This window comes from Apodemus sylvaticus, chromosome 11 (genome assembly GCF_947179515.1).
Source record: "Apodemus sylvaticus chromosome 11, mApoSyl1.1, whole genome shotgun sequence".
In the NCBI taxonomy this organism is placed as follows: Eukaryota; Metazoa; Chordata; class Mammalia; order Rodentia; family Muridae; genus Apodemus; species Apodemus sylvaticus.
Genome location: NC_067482.1, coordinates 45017023 through 45036650, shown reverse-complemented (window position 1 = coordinate 45036650; position 19628 = coordinate 45017023). Strand labels below are relative to the sequence as shown.

The 19628-nt window shown below is 43.0% G+C and overlaps 1 protein-coding gene across 5 annotated transcripts in view; it reads right to left on the bottom strand.

Annotated features, from left to right (window-relative positions):
* Rfc1 (replication factor C subunit 1) overlaps nucleotides 1–19628 on the bottom strand; it is a 74739-nt gene that overhangs the window by 14201 nt on the left and 40910 nt on the right. For all 5 annotated transcript variants that reach the window (XM_052199579.1, XM_052199580.1, XM_052199583.1 and 2 more), the window contains 9 exons: nucleotides 19337–19414; nucleotides 18080–18167; nucleotides 15884–16161; nucleotides 13515–13622; nucleotides 10448–10627; nucleotides 7060–7164; nucleotides 3762–4119; nucleotides 3012–3124; nucleotides 948–1062 (listed from right to left, as the gene is read on the bottom strand). In XM_052199579.1, coding sequence (XP_052055539.1) covers nucleotides 948–1062; nucleotides 3012–3124; nucleotides 3762–4119; nucleotides 7060–7164; nucleotides 10448–10627; nucleotides 13515–13622; nucleotides 15884–16161; nucleotides 18080–18167; nucleotides 19337–19414 — 1423 coding nt within the window. The remainder of the gene's footprint in view (nucleotides 1–947; nucleotides 1063–3011; nucleotides 3125–3761; nucleotides 4120–7059; nucleotides 7165–10447; nucleotides 10628–13514; nucleotides 13623–15883; nucleotides 16162–18079; nucleotides 18168–19336; nucleotides 19415–19628) is intronic.

Here is a 19628-nt window from a genome sequence, read left to right as displayed (position 1 = left end):
GTATATGTGTATGTCTATGTCTATGTGTGTATGTGTAGGTATATGTCTGTGTGTATCATTCTGCACATATTAAAGTGTGACAGCTACATCCCAAGAATTGGCATTTATAGATTAGAAATTATGTACAATTTAGACTTGAGGAAAAATGCCTGACTACTAAAGAGTTGTATTAATTAACACTTCCAAGAGCCACGTACAGAAATCAATATGGAGAGACTGCCCAATCAGCGCAGTATCTGCCTTACAGACCTAAAAGCCTGGGTTCAAACCCTAGAACACACATAAAAAAGGGTGTGGTGGTATACACACATCTCACACCCACATACATATCCCAAGAGAGAAAAGGAGCAGGTGAGGGAGGGAAGGAGGGAGCAGAAGAGAGAGAGAAAGAGGGGGGTATTTTCTGAGCAATTTCTTTCAAAAACTAATTTCTAATATTAAAAGTACCATGGTTCTATGTAACTGTCCACAGGTGTGTGGACCCTTACCTAAACATCTTCATTTCCCCATGAAGTCAGCCCCTTGGGACCACTAGTTACAACCTAACCTTCCACAGTGATCACATCTTGTAGCTCCAAAGCTTCAAGGCTCTCTGGATAAATACTATCATTTTACTGGTAGATTACATAATGCCCCAAACATGATTACCTCCTTAACCACAGGCCTCAAGTGCAACAGTATACTTCATTTTCCTTTACAAGATTCACCTATGAATTGTCTAATATCACATACAAAATAAAAATTGTATATGCACACATTTTTATCACATTCTCAGAAACCTCTAAGATCACAGAACATAACTAATATTCCAAAAGAGTTATGCTAAAGGCCTTTCCTATCTTCAAGCCTCAGGATGGTTACCACACAGGAGTGCTCATTACAGAACACTGAAGTGACTTGTTTTCCTTAAACCACATCTATAGCCAGGGTTCAAAAAGAGCACATACTTGTATAAAAGCCTTTGATGCTGGTGTTGTTCAATGATTCAGCAACAACTGCCTTCAAACTGTTCTTACTCCGAGTATCACTCGCATTGAGTTCCACGTAACTGTAGCCCAATTCCTAGGCAAAATATTAAAAACCATTATTAGCACTGTGCAAATGATCCTGGGCAGCAGCTAATTAAGGAACACCGCCTACGATGGGCTAGACCCTCCCCCATTGATCACCTATTGAGAAAATGCCTTACAGCTGGATTTCATGGAGGCATTTCCTCAATGGAGGCTCCTTCCTCTCTTTTAAGGTCTAGCTTGTGTCAAGTTGACACAAAGGTTCCAAAAGTCTCAATAAAAATGAGTAAAAATATTAAGTATGATACCAAAAGGAAACAAATCTAATATTCCCCATAGCATTAGAGATTCTTAAAACACCACACAGACACACAACACACAAAGGAGTTTGGTCTTAAAACTACAGCTGGTAAGCTATATATAATTGCTCATGCCAGGTTATTAGACCACCTGCCTGAATCATAGTGGGTGTATTCAAATAACCCTACTTAATAATTAATGGCTGTCTTAGGGTTTCTATTGCTTCGATGAAACACCATGAGTAAAAAGCAAGTTGGGGAGGAAAGGGTTTATTTGGCTTACATTTCCATACCACTGTTGATCATTAAAGGAAGTCAGGACAGAAACTCATACAGAGCAGACTCCTGGATTCATGGGCTGATCCAGAGGCCACAGAGGAATGCTACTTACTGTCTTGTTGAGCCTGCTTTCTCATAGAACCCAAGACCACCAGCTCAGGGAGGGCACCGCCTACGATGGGCTAGACCCTCCCCCATTGATCACCTATTGAGAAAATGCCTTACAGCTGGATTTCATGGAGGCATTCCCTCAATGGAGGCTCCTTCCTCTCTTTTAAGGTCTAGCTTGTGTCAAGTTGACACAAAACCAGCCAGTACAGAGGCCCTAGAGAGTGGGGGCGGGGGGGGGGGAAGGCAAGGAGGGCACCAGGACACGGGAGGAAAAGACTAATTGTACAAGTGGCAATGTTGCAGGGCACAGGGGGAAAGCATGGGACAGGGCTCTGTGCCACCTGCAGCCACAGCATCTGCTGGGCACCTAGTAACACATCCTCTACCTATAAGGGAAAATGGATGTTTGTATAATAGCCAATAGAATAAGAGGTTTGAGATGTTTTTTATTTTCTTTAGGTTTTTGAAAAAGACTTATTTCTATGTGTCCTGGAACGCACACACCATGTAGATCAGGCTGGCCCTGAATACTGACATTCTAGGCATGCACCACTATACCCAGCTAGAATAATAGCATTTTTTTAAAGAAGTAACAAACATCACTAAATTCAAACAAAATTTTAGAAAAATATAGACTTTAGGTAAGCACACACACACTCACACGCTGATCACTGCACTCTGACAGGGCACCCACCTGACACACACACACACACACACACACACTGACCACTGAATTCTGACAGGGCACCCACCTGACACATACACACACACACACACACACACACACACACTCACACACTGACCACTGCACTCTGACAGGGCACCCACCTGACATACACACACACACACACACACACACACACTCACACACTGACCACTGCACTGACAGGGCACCCACCTGACACACACACACTCACACACTGACCACTGCACTCTGACAGGGCACCCACCTGACACACACACACACTCACACACTGACCACTGCACTCTGACAGGGTACACACCTGACACACACACACTCTCACACTGACCACTGCACTCTGACAGGGCACCCACCTGACACACACACACACACACACTCACACACTGACCACTGAACTCTGACAGGGCACCCACCTGACACATACACACACACACACACACACACACACACTCACACACTGACCACTGCACTCTGACAGGGCACCCACCTGACACACACACACACACACACTCACACACTGACCACTGAACTCTGACAGGGCACCCACCTGACACACACACACACACACACACTCACACGCTGACCACTGCACTCTGACAGGGCACCCACCTGACACACAAGAGAAGCTGTAGTGGTTTTGCCAACACCTGGAGGGCCAGACAGCAGTGCTGCCTTGAAACTGGAACCATCATCTTTGCTAGTAAGTTTGCCAAACTTTGCAGCTAGGGAAGAGAAGTTCCAGAGCATTAACATGCACCATCTTTCAGACACCCCGGAACAGAAGGAACCATTTTATGAACTGCCCAAGAGCATCTCAAAGCAGTGAGGAGAGAGAGTGCAGACCCACCGCACTACCAAAAGCAAATCGCGCATGTATGGGCTGTAGGTCATTGTTCCCGTGCTTACCTCAGCCTCTTCCAGTTTCCCCTAGGGCCCTAAGCATTCTCTGCTCACAGGCCTTCAGACATTGGCACTGGTTTCTCTTCCGGCCTAATACCACACCTATCTCCCTTACCAGGCTGTCTGCTACTTGGGCTCCAAGTCCCCTCCATGGCTGAGCGCTCACAGCCTCTTGCCTGAGCACACACCAGCATCCCGAGAGCTGGCTCCCTGTACTTACCCTACAATAGTACTTAGCATATGCATTTTAATGGCTGGTTCATAATCTCCCCCACTCTCCTGAGGGGCCGGCTTTGTTCACAAGAAGCACCATCAGGGCCTAGAGCACTAGGACTCCGACAAGCCTCAATAAATACTTGCTGACAAGCAAATGAACCATGCATGAGCCTTTGGCCATGCAAACAACTGAGCATTACATGTTGATAGACATACATAAAATGACTAAAGCTGTGAAATCACCATGTTTTTTCTCTTCGGGGGAACTCCTGTGCCAGTTTCTGAGCCAGCGGAGCAGTTTGTTGGCACAGCTCTGGTCGCCCTGCTGTCCGATGATGTTCTTGAGTGAGGTGGGCTTGTACTTATCCACCCAGAGCAGGCATTCCTCTTTGCTGCCACTGCGGCTGCCATGCGTCTCCGTGACATCCAGGCCCCTGGGGCACACACTTGCCTCTTTCTTCACTGCCTTCACAGGACTGTTCTTTAGGGGAGTCAGCTTGCTCTTTTTAGACTCTGACTCCTTCTTGGTTGGACTAATTTTTCTTTTTCCTTGATCATTTTTTTGGGGTGTTTGCTCCAATTTGGACTTTTCTTTCTTCATCTGAAGAGGAAATCAAAAAGCCTGATGAAACACAGAAGATTCCTATCTTAACACACTCTCCCCAGAGGCAAACTGACACAGCCAAGTGAGCTGCCCCAGCTGGGCTGCTGTCACAATGGACTACCAGTGTCTGCAGCCACCACTTTCCAAACGTCACAAACATTAACATGCCCAGAAAGTCAATACAGTCATCATTTTTAAAATAAAGATAGGATCATGAGGTAAACAACTTGTTTTAAAGCTTCTTGACTATGTAAAACTAATGTCTCCTCAAAACCTTATATATACAAAGTCCCAGCAGCACTGTACTATATAGTATATATACACAGTACATAAAAGTCCCAGCAGCACTGTACTATATGGTTACACAGTACATAAAAGCCCCAGCAGCACTGTACTATATGGTTTATATACACAGTACATAAAAGTCCCAGCAGCACTGTACTATATAGTATATATACAGAGTACATAAAAGTCCCAGCAGCACTGTACTATATGGTATATATACACAGTACATAAAAGCCCCAGCAGCACTGTACTATATGGTTTATATACACAGTACATAAAAGTCCCAGCAGCACTGTACTATATGGTTTATATACACAGTACATAAAAGGGCCCAGACCCACTGGAGAAATTAGCATAAACAAAAAATGACTGAGATCCACCCAATGGGATATTATTTAATTGTAAAAAGTAATGGATACTAATATATACAACTTGGGTTAGCCTAGAAATTATTATAGAAAGTAAAAAGGCTAAAACCAGAAAATTCTACTTATACTAAATGTCCAAAACAGATAAATCCTTCAAACAGAGCATAGTGACCGCCAGGCAGAGGGTGTGACAAGTGATTATCGAGTGTAGGATTTCTTTTTGGAGGTGATGAATGTCTGGAATGAGATGCAGTAACTGGGCCAACAAGATGGCTCAGTGGGTAAAGGCGCTTGCCACCAAGGCCACTGACCTACTGTCAATCCTCAGAACCCTCACTGTGAAAGGACAGAACCAACTCAAGTAAGTTGTCCTCTGACCTCTACACTGTGTGTCCAGACACATAAATGTATGCAATTGACAATAAACACATGTAATTTGTAAACTTAATGTGCATTGCTGTTTTGCCTCCACGTTTGAGTCACATCCCTGGAGCTGGAGTTACAGACAGTTGTGAGCTGCCATGTGAGTGCTGGGAACTGAACCTAGGTTCTCGGAAAGAGGAGCCAGTGCTCTTAACTGCTGAGCCATTTCTTTACCCCTAAATAATGCAATTTTTTAATTAGATAGTCATTACTATCTAATCACTAATCACTATCACTGCACAGGTATGGAGTATGTTTTTTTAAAAGTGAATTTTAAAGATGTAAATAAGATCTTAAATTATAAACAATTAAATCCCTTCTAGTAACACTAGAACTTCTGAATAACTAGTTAGGGCAGAGGTTTCTGAAGTTACAAGATAACTATCCGCTCATGAAAGCTATAAGCTACAGAGCAGTAAGTCCTCTCACTCTCGGAGACCAGCCTGGCGACCAGCAGACACTATCTCAACCAAGTGATCAAGATATATCAATATCAAGAACATGAGACACACCAAGGACACAGTATCGTATTCTTCCCAAACTGGGTAACACAATCTAACTGTGAGAAACATCACATCATGCTGTGACAAACATTCTACACAACTGAGCAGAAGAAACTGAGGAAACACAGAACTTCCTCAGGCTGGAGGAGGCCGAGGCAGCGCCAGCCAACAGGACCCCGGAGCAGAGGAAGACAGCAGGAACCAGCGTGCCGTGCGGAGAAAACACCCGGCACCACACTGCATTTGACCATAATGGAGCAGAAATCATTCCCTACTTGTCACAACTCACGTGGTTACAGAACACATTGCATGCCTACGACTTTCCTACTGGAATAAACTGGGTGGACCATCTAGACACACTGGTGACAGTCTAGGGACAATAATCTTAGCATGCAGGTGCTAATGGCAGGGTAGAAGTCCTGCCAACTTGGTAGACTAAGGCCATCCTGCCAAGCTGAGCTATCTAAGTCAATGCTTTCTTCTTATTTTCCTTCCTCTTTGTTATAGAGATTGGCTTCTGTCATGATTGAAAAACTCCTAATAAAGTTTTCACTAAAGATGCTAATAAATTCCTCTTTTAAAAACAAAAAACAGAAAACTTTTAGGCAGTAACATTAACAATAAAGACAATGTAAAAATACAGACTATGAGCTAAAGACACAGCTCATCAGCTAAGAACACTTACTTCTCTGGCAGAAGACCTGAGTTCAGGTCCCAGAACCCATGTCAGATGATTCACAACTGCCTGTAACTCTAGTTCCAGAGAACTGATGCCCTCTTCTGGCCTCCCACCCGCAAACACACACCCACATACATATACACAGATAAACAATGTTTTAAATTGTGGCCAGGTGTGGTGGCACATGCCTTTAATCCCAGTACTCCGGGGTAGAGGCATGCGGATCTCTGTGAGGTGGAGGCCAACCAGGTTGGTATCCATCAAGTTCCATACCAGCCAAGCTGACTAAGCTTAAAAAAAAAAGGAAGGCAAGAATAAAGACTGGGTACGTCACCATAAGCAGCACACTGTTCCTTACCCCACCCCTCCCTCCTCCCCGGAAGGCAAAGAAATACTAACAACAGGCTCCCAGGCAGAAGGAAACAGGTGAACACGCCTGTGATGCGGGGAGCCTGCCCATCTAGCCAGCAGCACTGTGTGTCACTCCTCCATGAGCCAGGAGGGTCTGTCTATACCCCACCTCCAGGAGGGTCTGTCTATACCCCACCTCCAGGAGGGTCTGTCTATACCCCACCTCCAGGAGGGTCTGTCTATACCCCCCTCCAGGAGGGTCTGTCTATACCCCACCTCTAGGAGGTGTCTATACCCCCCCTTCACGGCACTGGCTTGTCTTACACACCTCGGCCTCAGCAGCTATTTCATACTTGGATTTCTTGCCTGGCATACTTCGAATCAGGTCCAACAGGCCATCTTCATCAAGGATTTTTGTTCCCAGAGCTGCTGCCTATTGATTAAAATACAATTCATCAGAACTGTATCCAAAAACATTTCTTCCTGTAGTGGAAAAATCATTTTAAGGCCTACTGGTAGATGTAGAAACACACTGTAAACTAAATAATGCTCCAATTTATTTTTAATTATTTTTAAGATGTATTTTATTACTTTACATGTTTAAGTGTTTTGCTCATGTATATGCCTGTGTACCATGACCATGTCTTGTACTCAAAGACGGCTTCAGATCCCCTGGAACTAGAATTATAAACAGTTTTAAGTGCCACGAGGGTGCTGGGAATCGAACCCAGGTTCTCTCCAAAAGCAACAAGTTCTCATACCTGCTGAGCCCCAACACTGGAATTTAAAAGGAAAAAGAAAAAAATCACCAGAAAGTTATCAGTAAGGATGAAATCCGGTAATAGATATATGAATTATGAAAGGCTATAAAGCTAGATTTCCTAGTTTTAACTCTGCTGTTGACTTTTCAGTTTGAGGTGTGTGGTAAGTACATTAAAAATATAATTGAAGGGCTGGAGAAATGGCTCAGCAGTCAAGAGCACTGACTGCTCTTCCGAAGGTCGTGAGTTCAAATCCTAGCAACCACATGATGGTTTACAACCATCCATAATGAGATTTGATGCCCTCTTCTGGGGTGTCTGAAGACAGCTACCACAAACAAGTGGGCCTGGAACGAGAAGAAAAAGTGTCTGAAGACAGCTGTAGTATACTGACATATAATAAATAAATAAATCTAAAAATATATATACACACATATATAATTGAAGCTGGTTGGGGTGGCACAGGCCTTTAAATCCCAGCACTTGGGAGGCAGAGGCAGGTGGATCTCTGAGTTCAATACCTACAGAGCAAGTTCCAGGACAGCCAGGGTTACACAAAGAAACCCTGACTCAAAAAGCCAAAAAAAAGAAAAAAGAAAAAAACCCACAAAAACAAATAAATAAGGGGGGGAATAAATATAAATAAATAAATGCCTAATTGATAGGGAAAGTGCCAAGTCCACTGTGAAGATCCACCTCAGAACAGCTATTCTAACTGTCCCAAAGCTCCTATGAGACAGACAGACTTTAAGTCTGGATAATGTCACTACATTAACATTTATTTGCAAATTCCTTATATACAGTTTAAAAATTAGCATTAAAAAAAGAGAAATGGGACTGAGGACACTGTGGCTAAGTGTACTGGGCACACAATCAAGAAAACCTGAGTTCAAATCCCCACTGCTTACATCAAAAGCTGGGTGTGACTGTGTATGTACTTTAACTGCAGCTCTATGGAAAGTGGAGACAGAGGTGGCTTCCTGGACACCGACCCTGCCCCAGGTTCACAAAGACTATCTCAAGGAATAAGGTGTAGAATAACAGGAAAAGATAAATAACATCTTCTCTGCCCATTTCTCAAGTGAGTGTGTGCACACGCACACAAACATAAAATGACTGAAGGCAGGGAAGCAGAGAAATAGAGACTTTGAGGCCCACCTGAACTATGAAGCAACAACTTCACCAAGAATGTCGATAGGAGGGAGAGAGAAGGTCAGTCACAGTGCTCGTCCTATATTACCAGTATGAAGAAACAGGCAGGAGGATCTAAGAGCTTAAGACCAGCTTAAGCAATGTGGCAAGATCCTTTTTATCTTAAGAAATGAAGGATTAAAGATATATTTCAGTGGTAGAGCACATTTCTAGCATATACAAGAGTCTGGGTCCAATGTTTAAGACAGACAGACAGACAGACAGATAGATAGATAGATAGATCCAGTGATACAGCGATAGATACAGAGATAGATATAGAGATACAAAGATAGGCAAGCTCCTTAAGAATGGTATTTTAGGGATGGAGAGATGGCTCAGAGGTTAAAAGCACTGAATGCTCTTTCAGAGGTCCAGAGTTCAATTCCCAATAACCACATGGTGACTCACAACCATTTGTAGTGGGATCTGATCTCTCAGTGACGATGTACTCCGATAAATAAATAATAAATAATTCTTTAAAAAAGAAAAAGAATGGTATTTTAGTTACAGTTCGTATTACGATGAGAAAACACATAACCAAAAGCAACTTTGGGAACTTGCTCAAAGATTCACAGCACAGTATATCAGTGAGAAAAGGGAGAAAGGCAGGAACTCAAACAGGACAGGAAGCTCAGGGCAGAAACTGCTGAAGAGGTCAGAAGGACTGCCGCTTACAGGCTTTCCTCTCACAGCCTGCTCAATCTGCTTTCTTACAGCACCCAGGACCAACAGCCCCGAGGCGACATCACCACAGTCATCGATCAAGAAAGTGCACCTCAGGCGTGCCTAGTAGGGCACTTCTCACCTGAGGTGCACGAGCAAGTGCAGAGTGGTATGATGTGGCAGGGAACCAAAGTCCAGCTATTCCATCCCTCTTACACGGCACTCATGAAGCAGTCATTTCCACCACCGTCCAGTTAGGAGGACTCCAGGATGTCCATCTCAGAGTGATACTGACCTGCAGCAGGCCCCCCCAATCAGACGCCATGTCAATCAATGAGATGGCATCCTAAAGTGTTGCTGGGGCAGCGCCTATAAGACCAGTCCCACTTACAATGACCACTGCACTCTCTTTCCTGCACAGCAGGCAGCTACCTCACAAGCACAAGGCAGCAGGGTTGGTGCCCATAAGGCTGACAGAAGTGTGGCTGGGACTCTCTGGGTTAAGGTCCTGAGCTGCTGAAACACCCCAGTGACTACCACCTTATTAGGGCAAGTTAAACCAATTAGTCAGGTATCTTGTTACTGTGTTACTTTCCCACTGATCTCTGCTTCTTCCACATACTTCCAATAAGGAAAATTAAGAAGGAATCTATAGTGGCATGTATCAGAAAACTTTGAACTAAAACAAAACAAAACAAAAACAGAAAAAAGAAACTATGTATGTTTTGTTTTTGTTTTTGTTTTTTTCGAGACAAGGTTTCTTTCTCTGTGTAGCCCTGGCTGTCCTAGAGCTCACTCTGTAGACAAGGCTGGCCTCGAACTAAGAAATCCACCTACCTCTGCCTCCTAAGTGCTGGGATTAAAGGTGTCCACCACCACTGCCCAGAGAAACTATATATGTTTTAAAACTTTCTTAAGTTTTAAATTAGAATATAGAAAGAAAGTCAAGTAAACAGCAACTATGTTTCCAACTAAATAACCAAAATTCTGTAGTCCCAGCAATCTCCTCTTCGTTCACTGAATTGGGACCACAGACAGACACACTGTGCATGCCGCAGTGGGCAGGCAGACACCGCTGTGAGAAGAGGCAGAAGAGCCCACCTTGTCACTCTTGGACTGCCCGCTGTCCCTGCCCATGACGAGGTAGCTGGTCTTCTTGCTCACGTTCCCTGTCACCTTCCCCCCATAACGTTCAATTAGAGACTTGGCTTCTTCGCGTTCAAAGGACTCCAGCACTCCTGTGATCACAAACGTCAGGCCTTCCAAGCAATTTTCAGCTCCCTACAAAACCAAAATGTTCAAGCAGAGAAGAAATTATATGGTAGCTTTCCAGAGAAATACTTGGCAGCCAAGCTGCAACAAGCTGACTTTTCTCACCCAGCATGAAACCTGGCTAGGAAATGACAACAGAGCCTCGGTGAGCCCTGGAGTAAATCCCGATGAGCTCCTTACATGGCTAACACTTAACAGACACCAGAAGAACAAAGAGAAACACACTGTTAGCAAACGTTAAAATTACCGACTGTGCTATTCTCTACTTTCCATGTTTAAATCTGTGATTGGCTTTCAGACCTTCAAGTAAGCAATCAAATGTTATCTGCCCACTGAAACGCCTGCGCCTGCGCCTGCTGCTGCTGCTAAAGGCCAGCTTAGGTTCTGGAAAACTTATCCAGCATGAGCTCTCCCCATTCCCTGAGAGCAAAGCTGAGAAACTGCTAGAAGCATAAAGCTAGGAATGTCTCATCCACGCCCACCCCAACCCCACCCCCACCCAGGAAAGATAACAGCTAATCTAAGAGCTGACCAGGCTTCTCCCTGAGTCTGAACTGCAACTCTCCACAGTTACAGCTTTTTAAAGTCTTTATAATACATCAGCTAAATCATACTTCCAAGCAAACTGTACCTAGGGAGCACACTGCAATCCGTATTACTGTGAACAAACTGAGATTGGTAAAGGTGAGAAGTCTTGAAAAGAAGCTAAACAAAACTCAACGCGTGATCCAGCATCGGCCTGCTCAGTCCCTCCACATAAAGACCTCAGAACGGGGAGGGGTAGCTAACAGCGTGTCTCAGTCTCTCTGCTTTCAGGAATGAAATGAACTATTAAATCTTCTCAACAACAGTCCAAACCACCCTGGGAAACTCCCCCATCAAGAAGCTCCTGCACTTCAAAGCCCAACCTACTGTCTCCTGGGTGTTCTGCCTCTCCTGTCCAGCTACTCCTCCTTGATCTTCAGAAAATGGCAGGACTCCCATGAATATCAACCAAACATGCTGTACCAAGTTGTAGTTAGACAAGATTATATTATAATAATATAATGTAATTAATATTATTAGCCTTATATTAAGGCTGGACCAGGCAACCCAGTATGAGGCAAAGAGGAAAAGGTCCCAAAAGAGGCAGAAGAGCCAGAGCCAGCCCGCCTACCCAGCCCGCTCCCCTGTCACAGCATCAGCTGTGCCTCTGTCCTACTCACACTGCCCTGGCTGAGGTCAGTGAGGACCATTAGGCAGTTTACTATATGCAATGGACAGTTCTGAGGCTTCCCTGTTGGAACGTCCATCACACGACAGACCATACCCTTTCTTGCCTCTCTTCTTTCTCTGTCCTTGCTTCTCCCACCTCCCCTCTCCCTGTAGTAACTCCCCTGGCCTCAATCCTTGGGGGCCAATGAACTCACAGCTTCCCAATAAACCTGCCTTTAATATAATTTTAAAAAACAAAAAACAAAAACAAAACCCCCAAGAATCCCCTTTCCCGCCTGCGCGTCTCTGGTGCCACCCATCAGACTTGCTCACACCCGGCCTGCTGCTCGCGAGCCCACTTTGTTCTCACCCACAATGAAGCTGTGATAAGGCCCTCTTCTTGGCAGCCAGGGGTTCTTAGATGGCAGTTCTTCTTCTCCACACTAGCGCCACGCTAATACTGCCAAGGTTCACATGCAATGTCCCACACGGCCACTTGTCATTGAGCATCCATCCTCACATAGATGCTCACATGTCTACATCACAACTCAGCCAACATCCAAAATGCTCTGCCTTGATTTACCCAGATGTGTGTGCCATCACCAGACCATCCCTGGTACCTATTCAGCGACACTTCTCATTTCCAATTATCACCAAATCCTTTTAGTTTTTCCTGTTTGTTAAAAACCATGACATGGCGGGCATGGTGGCGCACGCCTTTAATCTTAGCACTTGGGAGGCAGAGGCAGGCGGATTTCTGAGTTCAAGGCCAGCCTGGTCTACAGAGTGAGTTCCAGGACAGCCAGGGCTACACAGAGAAACCCTGTCTCGAAAAACCAAAAAAAAAAAAAAAAAACCATGTCTGGAGCAGTGACTCAGTGGTTAAGAGCACTGTCCCCTCTTCTACAGGGCCTTAGGTGGATTCCCAGCACCCACATGGTGGGCCACAACCACCTGTAACTTCAGTTCCAGGGAATCAGTGCTCCCTCTGGCTTCTGTGGACATTGCAAACACATGGTGCACATACACGCAGACCCTGGGTTTAATTCCCAGCACCCACATGGTGGCTCTCAACTGTCAACAGCTCTAGTTCCAGAAACTCTGACACCCTCTTCTGGCCTCAGAGTGCACCAAGCATGTACAAGGTGCATACACATACATGTAGACAAAACACTCTCTTGAAATAAGTCAATTTGTTTTTAAAGATTCTTGCAGAGGACCCGAGTTCAACAGCCATACTCATACAGTGGCTCATAACCATCTCAAAATCCAGTTCCAGGGAACCATACCTCTGAGGGTACCAGGTAAGCATGTGATACAAACACATACACACACATGCATATGTATGTGTTTTCTACTATATTCTCGAAGAATATAGCAGCAGCATATTCTTATATGCTGATAACAAAATTACGATTAAATATGAATGCACTTAACATGCTGTTCCTTAAGCTCTGAGTACCACAAAGGCAAAGAACATTGGACTTCTAACCAGGACATGGAAAAGCACATCCCTTACCAGGCTACTTACTAAGTGTCCATACCATGAGTCACAATGCGAAGACAAATGTCTACTTCATAAACAGCCGCTGACCTCTCCTGTAACTACTGGCTCACTAGCTCCTTGCTGACATAGCAGTGAGTACGCACCAGAACCAGAGGCAGGGTCCTCACTGAGCAGCACACTCTTCATGACCCTTACCTTGGGGATTTCTTTGGAGCCCAGAGCTTTGGGACCTTCTCGATTTAAGTAGCTTCGATAAGCTTGATAATTGGTGCGCTTCTTTTCAGAATCTTCGGGGCTTACAGACTGGGCAGAAGGAAAATAAAGTCATGTGAAATTAAATATACCTCAAAAAAAATTACAGATAATTTTATTTATATATATTACAGATACATTATAGCCACTTCAACATTTCTGATCCAAAGATATTGGGTGTGTCTAGGACATGTGTATTCGGGAACTACAACACTGTGTCTTTATTTTTTCCAATTCCTATTTTATAGTGCTTTAACTTATGAGTAAGTCCAAATCTCCTGAAGTATACAAAATATTATTTTGTATAAATAAGTGATATAACCACTAAGACAAGCAGGTTATGAGTTAAATAAACTGTTACGGCTGATCCTAGAATCCAATCCTCTTGCTGCTGCTGCTGCTGCTAGGACAAGAATCCAGGGTGTAGACTTGGCTTGTCTGAACTCATTATGTAGATCAGGCTGGCCTTGAACTCGGAGATCTACCTCTGTCTGTCTCCTTAGTGCTGTGATTAACGGCACATACGATCATATCTGGCTCCAATCCTACTTAACAATGGCTCTCACCCATTCAAAAGTCCACTCAAATTATATGGGGGTGGGGGGGCGTATCAAATTAAAAATGTCTAGATCATGTACCCTGGAAAGCCATATTTTTAACAAGATTCAAAACACGGTCCCATAAACCAACTGGGAATATTATTCATTTGTAACAGTAATTCTATTTTGTGAAAGTCTGAAATTAAAAACAACTTTGAATTGTCTTCATGCCTGCCTGCTCCTTTGTTTGTTCTGCCACAAGATCTGTGTCATTGTGCAGCAGAAGCTGGCCTTGAACTATCAACCTTTCTTCCTCAGCTTCCCAAGTGCTGAGATTACAGGTATGCGCCACACCTGGCTATAACCAAAGCATACTCAATTACTAGGTCAGAATTATTTGACTAAGAGCAATTGAATTTCCTAAACTCTGATGTTCACCCCCACAAACTATTTAAGTACAAGTTCTACATTATGTCTAATCCAACTATGAAAATCACCATAAAAATAACAGTGCCACTTTTTAAACTTTTGTTTCCTCCTTCTCCCTTTAAAGTATTCACCCTCTGTAAACTTCCCCATTGACTTAGTGTGCCTGAAAAAAAAAAAAAACTCCACCAGATAAAGACTTAATGAAGAAAAATCTGAGGCCAAAAAGTTAACTGATGCTTCAAGCATGTTTATGAGAATTTCCTGCAAACAAAAGCATTTCAAAATCTTCACCACCTCAGTTCTGTGGTGCGCACACGGACACACACACACACACGGACATGCACGCACAAAATGGTGATGAGCAGTTAAAATAGTTACTAGTCTGCATTTAATGCTAAATGCCTAAGTATGATGGAATAGTGGTTTCTTTTTATAGATCTAAAGTGCTTCCAAACTGGAGGTTCAAAAAGACCATTATCTTCTTAAATATATCTGAAGACAAAGAAAATTCAGTGTGTGTGCGAGAGAGAGAGAGAGAGAGAGAGAGAGAGAGAGAGAGAGAGCGCGCGAGCGAGCATGTGTGGATGTCAGAGAACAATTTACAGAAGCCAGGTCCCAGGGATAAAACTTGGGTATAGCCCCCTTAGGCACTGAGCCATCTCAGTGGTAGCAAATACACATCCTTATCTCCTTTCTCCACACACATCGTGAACTAACCAACCAGGACCCTTATCTGCTCAGCACTAGCTTAGGCTCTAAAGGCGCTCCAGGCTGTCTCAGTGCTCACTTGGTCTTCAGAGAGCTCGCCTAGCTCTGCCTTTGATACTAAGTGCCTAAGAGGCGTGAAGAAGTGCTGGTTTCTCCTTGTAAATCTAAAGTGCTTCAAAACTAGAGGTTCAAAACACCATTATCTTCTTAAATATACCTAAAGACAAAGAAAATTCCTTTTGTGGTTCTGAGGACCACAGGCAGATAATCTTGGAAAAGCTACTTAAATTCTTTTAGTCTGTTTCTTCATCTTTACAACAACTAATAAAAGTAGATGTCTCAATGGTTGTTATGAAGATTATGGAATAAAATTCATGAATATGAGCATGGTTTCTCATATACAGTATCAATACATGCTGGCTCAGTGCCCATATTAATAATGGCTATTCTTTAAGAGATTAAATGAGATGTCTTCTGGGGACCAGACACGGAGTCAGGTATATTAGGCAAGCGCCCAGGCACTGAGCTCTCCCCCCAGCTTCAAGTGACATTTTCACAACAAGGTAGGATGTGATGAACAGTCCAACTCGAACCACTATGTATGCCTAAATTACATACTTTCCATAAAGGTCCTACCTCTCTTTTAGTTGGAGAACCTTTCATTTTCTTAGGAGTTGTTTTCTCTCCTTTAGGCTCGCTGGCACTTTCTTTTCTTTTTGTAGCCTGTTTTTGCTCTGTTTCTTTGTAAGAACTTTCTTCTTTTGCTTTCATAAGAGCCAGTTTGGAACTGGCCTTGGGAGAGGAACAGGCCTCCTTCTGGCGAGCCGATCTGCAGGGCTGCTTGGTGTCTTCTGAGCCCCTACCCTTGCCAGGCTTAGCAGGACTATAGATCTGTCTTCTATTTGAGAAATGCTCTGGTTTACAAAGGAAAACCATGATTGTTATCGGGAGTATGACAGCCAGCATTACCATTTTCACCATCTTTCACCACATACATGATTAGTACCACATAGTATCACACTATTTCAAAACATTTACTACTTTAGCTTACATAGCATACTTATTTTTTTAAACTTACATATTCACATAATATTCTTTGTAACCACTTCAAATTGAGAATTGTCATTATAAATACAAACTATCCATTTGCTATATGAATGTAAACAACACTGAAAGATATGGATGTAGCCTAATAGTACAGTACTTGCCCACCCATGCACAAAGCCTGAGATCAATCCCAAACGGTGTGAAAAGACAAAGATTTCCTTCCACAGATATACTATAAAATGTATACAGACAAAACTTACTGACTGGAATATGTTGCACAGAATTCTGTAAAGCAGTGGGAAACCCCAAACCCTGAGTCATCAAGGCTAAAAAGCTTGACTACATAAGCAGATTTACTTCTATGATTAGATCATCTATTAGTCCCCCACATCTGCAGGCTCCACTCATAGGTCAGCCAACCATGAACAGAAAATAGTTTAACTATGTATATACAAACCATGTACAGTTTTCCCTGATCACTATTCTCTAAACAATCAGTACAAGGACTATTTACATACCATTATATTATATGAAAGTAATCTAATAATGGTTTAAAGTATACTGGAAGCCAGGCTGTCTATAAATTATATGTAAATTCTACCCTTTTGCATAAAGAGCTTAAGTGCCCACAGACATGAGGACCCACATGGGTCATGAAACTAATGTTTCCCAGATTATGAGGGGGCATCTAGGCCACAGGTCTATATTCCAACTACTCAAAAGGCACTGGCAGAAAGCCTGTAGCTTTAAGTGTAAAGTACAGAATGATTCAAGGCCAGCCTGGGTAACTCAAGAGAACCCTATCTCAAACTAAAAAGTAAAAGGAGAGCTGAGAATACAGCTCAGAAACAAACAGGTCGCGTAAGCAGTATGTGCGAGGCCCTAGATTTAATCCCTAGTATAGCAAAGTAGACAGAAAAGGGTAAGAAAATTCAAGGAGTGACTGCATCAGTAGATGGTGCAATATCAGGACCACTGCAGAACAGGCCATCCAAGATAATCTGAAGAGCTTCAGATAGTCTGGACAATCCAGAGGCTAGCTCTATCTCTAACATGAAAAGATCAAGACATTTGCTTCTTTGTCTTTACACAATAAAATCCACATACTGAAGATACTCAGGCATTAACAAAGTATACCCTTATACACTTTACATAACACTAAATGCAGAAGGGCAGGTAATCCTTGACTTAGGACTGTTCAACTTAAAAGTTTGCAACTTTATCTTAGAGGCAAAGAGGAGGAGGGATGGGATAGGAACTTTGCAAATGGGAGATGGGGAAGGGGGGCAACATTTGAAATGTAAATTAAAATAACCAATAAAAAAAGTTTTCAACTTTATAATGGTGTAAAAGAAACATGCAATAAGCAGAGAGTGGTAATTTTGAGGTTTGATTTTACAGGAATGTGACTATAACTCAGCCTGCCATCTCTGTGGGCTCCATATTCCTAGATTCAGCACCCTCTTGAGATATCTACCAGGTATCAGCAGCGAGATTCTCCCAATATGCTCTGCTGCTGACACTCAAAGCTGGATGCACACCTGCACTTCTAAGACATGATTTAACTGCTGACAAAGTCTTGGATCATAGGTAAGTCATGAGCCTAGGGGCATCTTTATCTAAATGGAGCACAGTCAAACAGCTCTCTAAAAAGTCCATGAAACCATTGTGAAAAGAATGGTTAAGGAAGTTAGCAGTATTCTCTTCTGCAAGAACACACCAGTGCTCCCCCACCCCTCCGCCACCATCACCTCCAGGGCGCCCCCACCCCTCCACTACCATTACCTCCATTAGGGCTTTTCTGCTTTGCTGCTTTGCTGAAATCAGCTTGAACACGTGACAATGACTCGCCCTCTTCAGAATCCTCCCGGGACTAAATGAAGTTTAAAAAGTGTCAGAAGCTTTAAGTAACTGGAAAACTATTACTATAAAATATGCTGTTAAAACAAATTCAAATGTTAAATTTAAGGGTCACCTTCCAAACCAGCAAAATACCATAATAAACTGCCATCCGTCTACCCACAGACACTACCACGACAAAGGGATGGTTCATTACCTCATTTTACTGCTAAGGAAACAGATGAAAGATTATAGCAATAATTCAATAAAGCACCTCATTCCACCCCAGTCTCCCAACCCAGAAATGGAAGTCTTATTAGCTTCTTTTATATCAATTCCCAAACTACTAATAGAAACAAACAAAGCAGAAAAGATAATAACAAACTAAAGCCCAACAGAAAAATAAAAGAGAAGCTAAGCATAACAGCTGATATCTGATCTCAGCACTGGAAGCTGAAGGCTGAGCCAGGAGAATTGCCAAGTTTAAAACCCATCCTGGCTATATAGTATCAGGCCACCCAAAACTAACCTAGCAAAGATTGCCTCAAAAAAAAAAAAAAAAACAAAAGCCTAAGAGAGCACTTTCTCAAGAGAAAACAAAAGAGAGCCACATGGGGACTCTGCTTCCTGAAAAGAACGTTCTAGTTATGAAATCTGCACTCCATAGGAGCTGACATTCATTATTCTGAAATAATACATAAAAATACCTTTTGCAGGCTGGAGAGATGGCTCAGCAGTTAAGAGCACGGATTACTCTTACAGAGGTCCTAAGTTCAATTCCCAGCAACCACATGGTGGCTCACAACCATCTGTAATGAGATCTGATGCCCTCTTCTGAAGTGTCTGAAGACAGTTACAGTGTACTCATATAACTAAAATAAGTAAATCTTTTTTTTAAATCCCTTTTGATAAGAAATAAAGATAGCCAGGCGGTGGTGTTGGTGTACACCTGGGAGGCAGAGGCAGGTGGATTTCTGAGTTCGAGGCCAGCCTGATCTACAAAGTAAGTTCCAGGACAGCCAGGGCTATACAGAAAAACCCTGTCTTGAAAAAACCAAATCCAACCCCTCCCCCCCAAAAAAGATAAAACCCACTATGTTTTATAGGGCAAGTTCTGTTTTATTTCTTGAAACCTTTCAGAAAGAATAACACTATAAAATGAATTTTCATATGCATACACACACACAAGCACCATAATGCTACCTTTTTGGTCTTGGGTTCTTCATCCAACAGGGCCAGTGTTCTTGCAAATTCTTCATCTTCATGCAACTGCCTCTCCAGCTGTAAAAAGCATAACACAGTAGGATGCTTTTTGTTTTTTGTACCTAAAAGTTTTCAAATGTGTGGTTCATACAATTAGAAAAAACAAAAAAACTTTCTGAAAATAACAATGACATCTTCCCACTAAACCTTAACAGTCAAGCATCACAAGCTTGCTTCGCTAAACCAAGTTATATTACAGACTATACACGTCTGCATGTGCACCATAATAAAG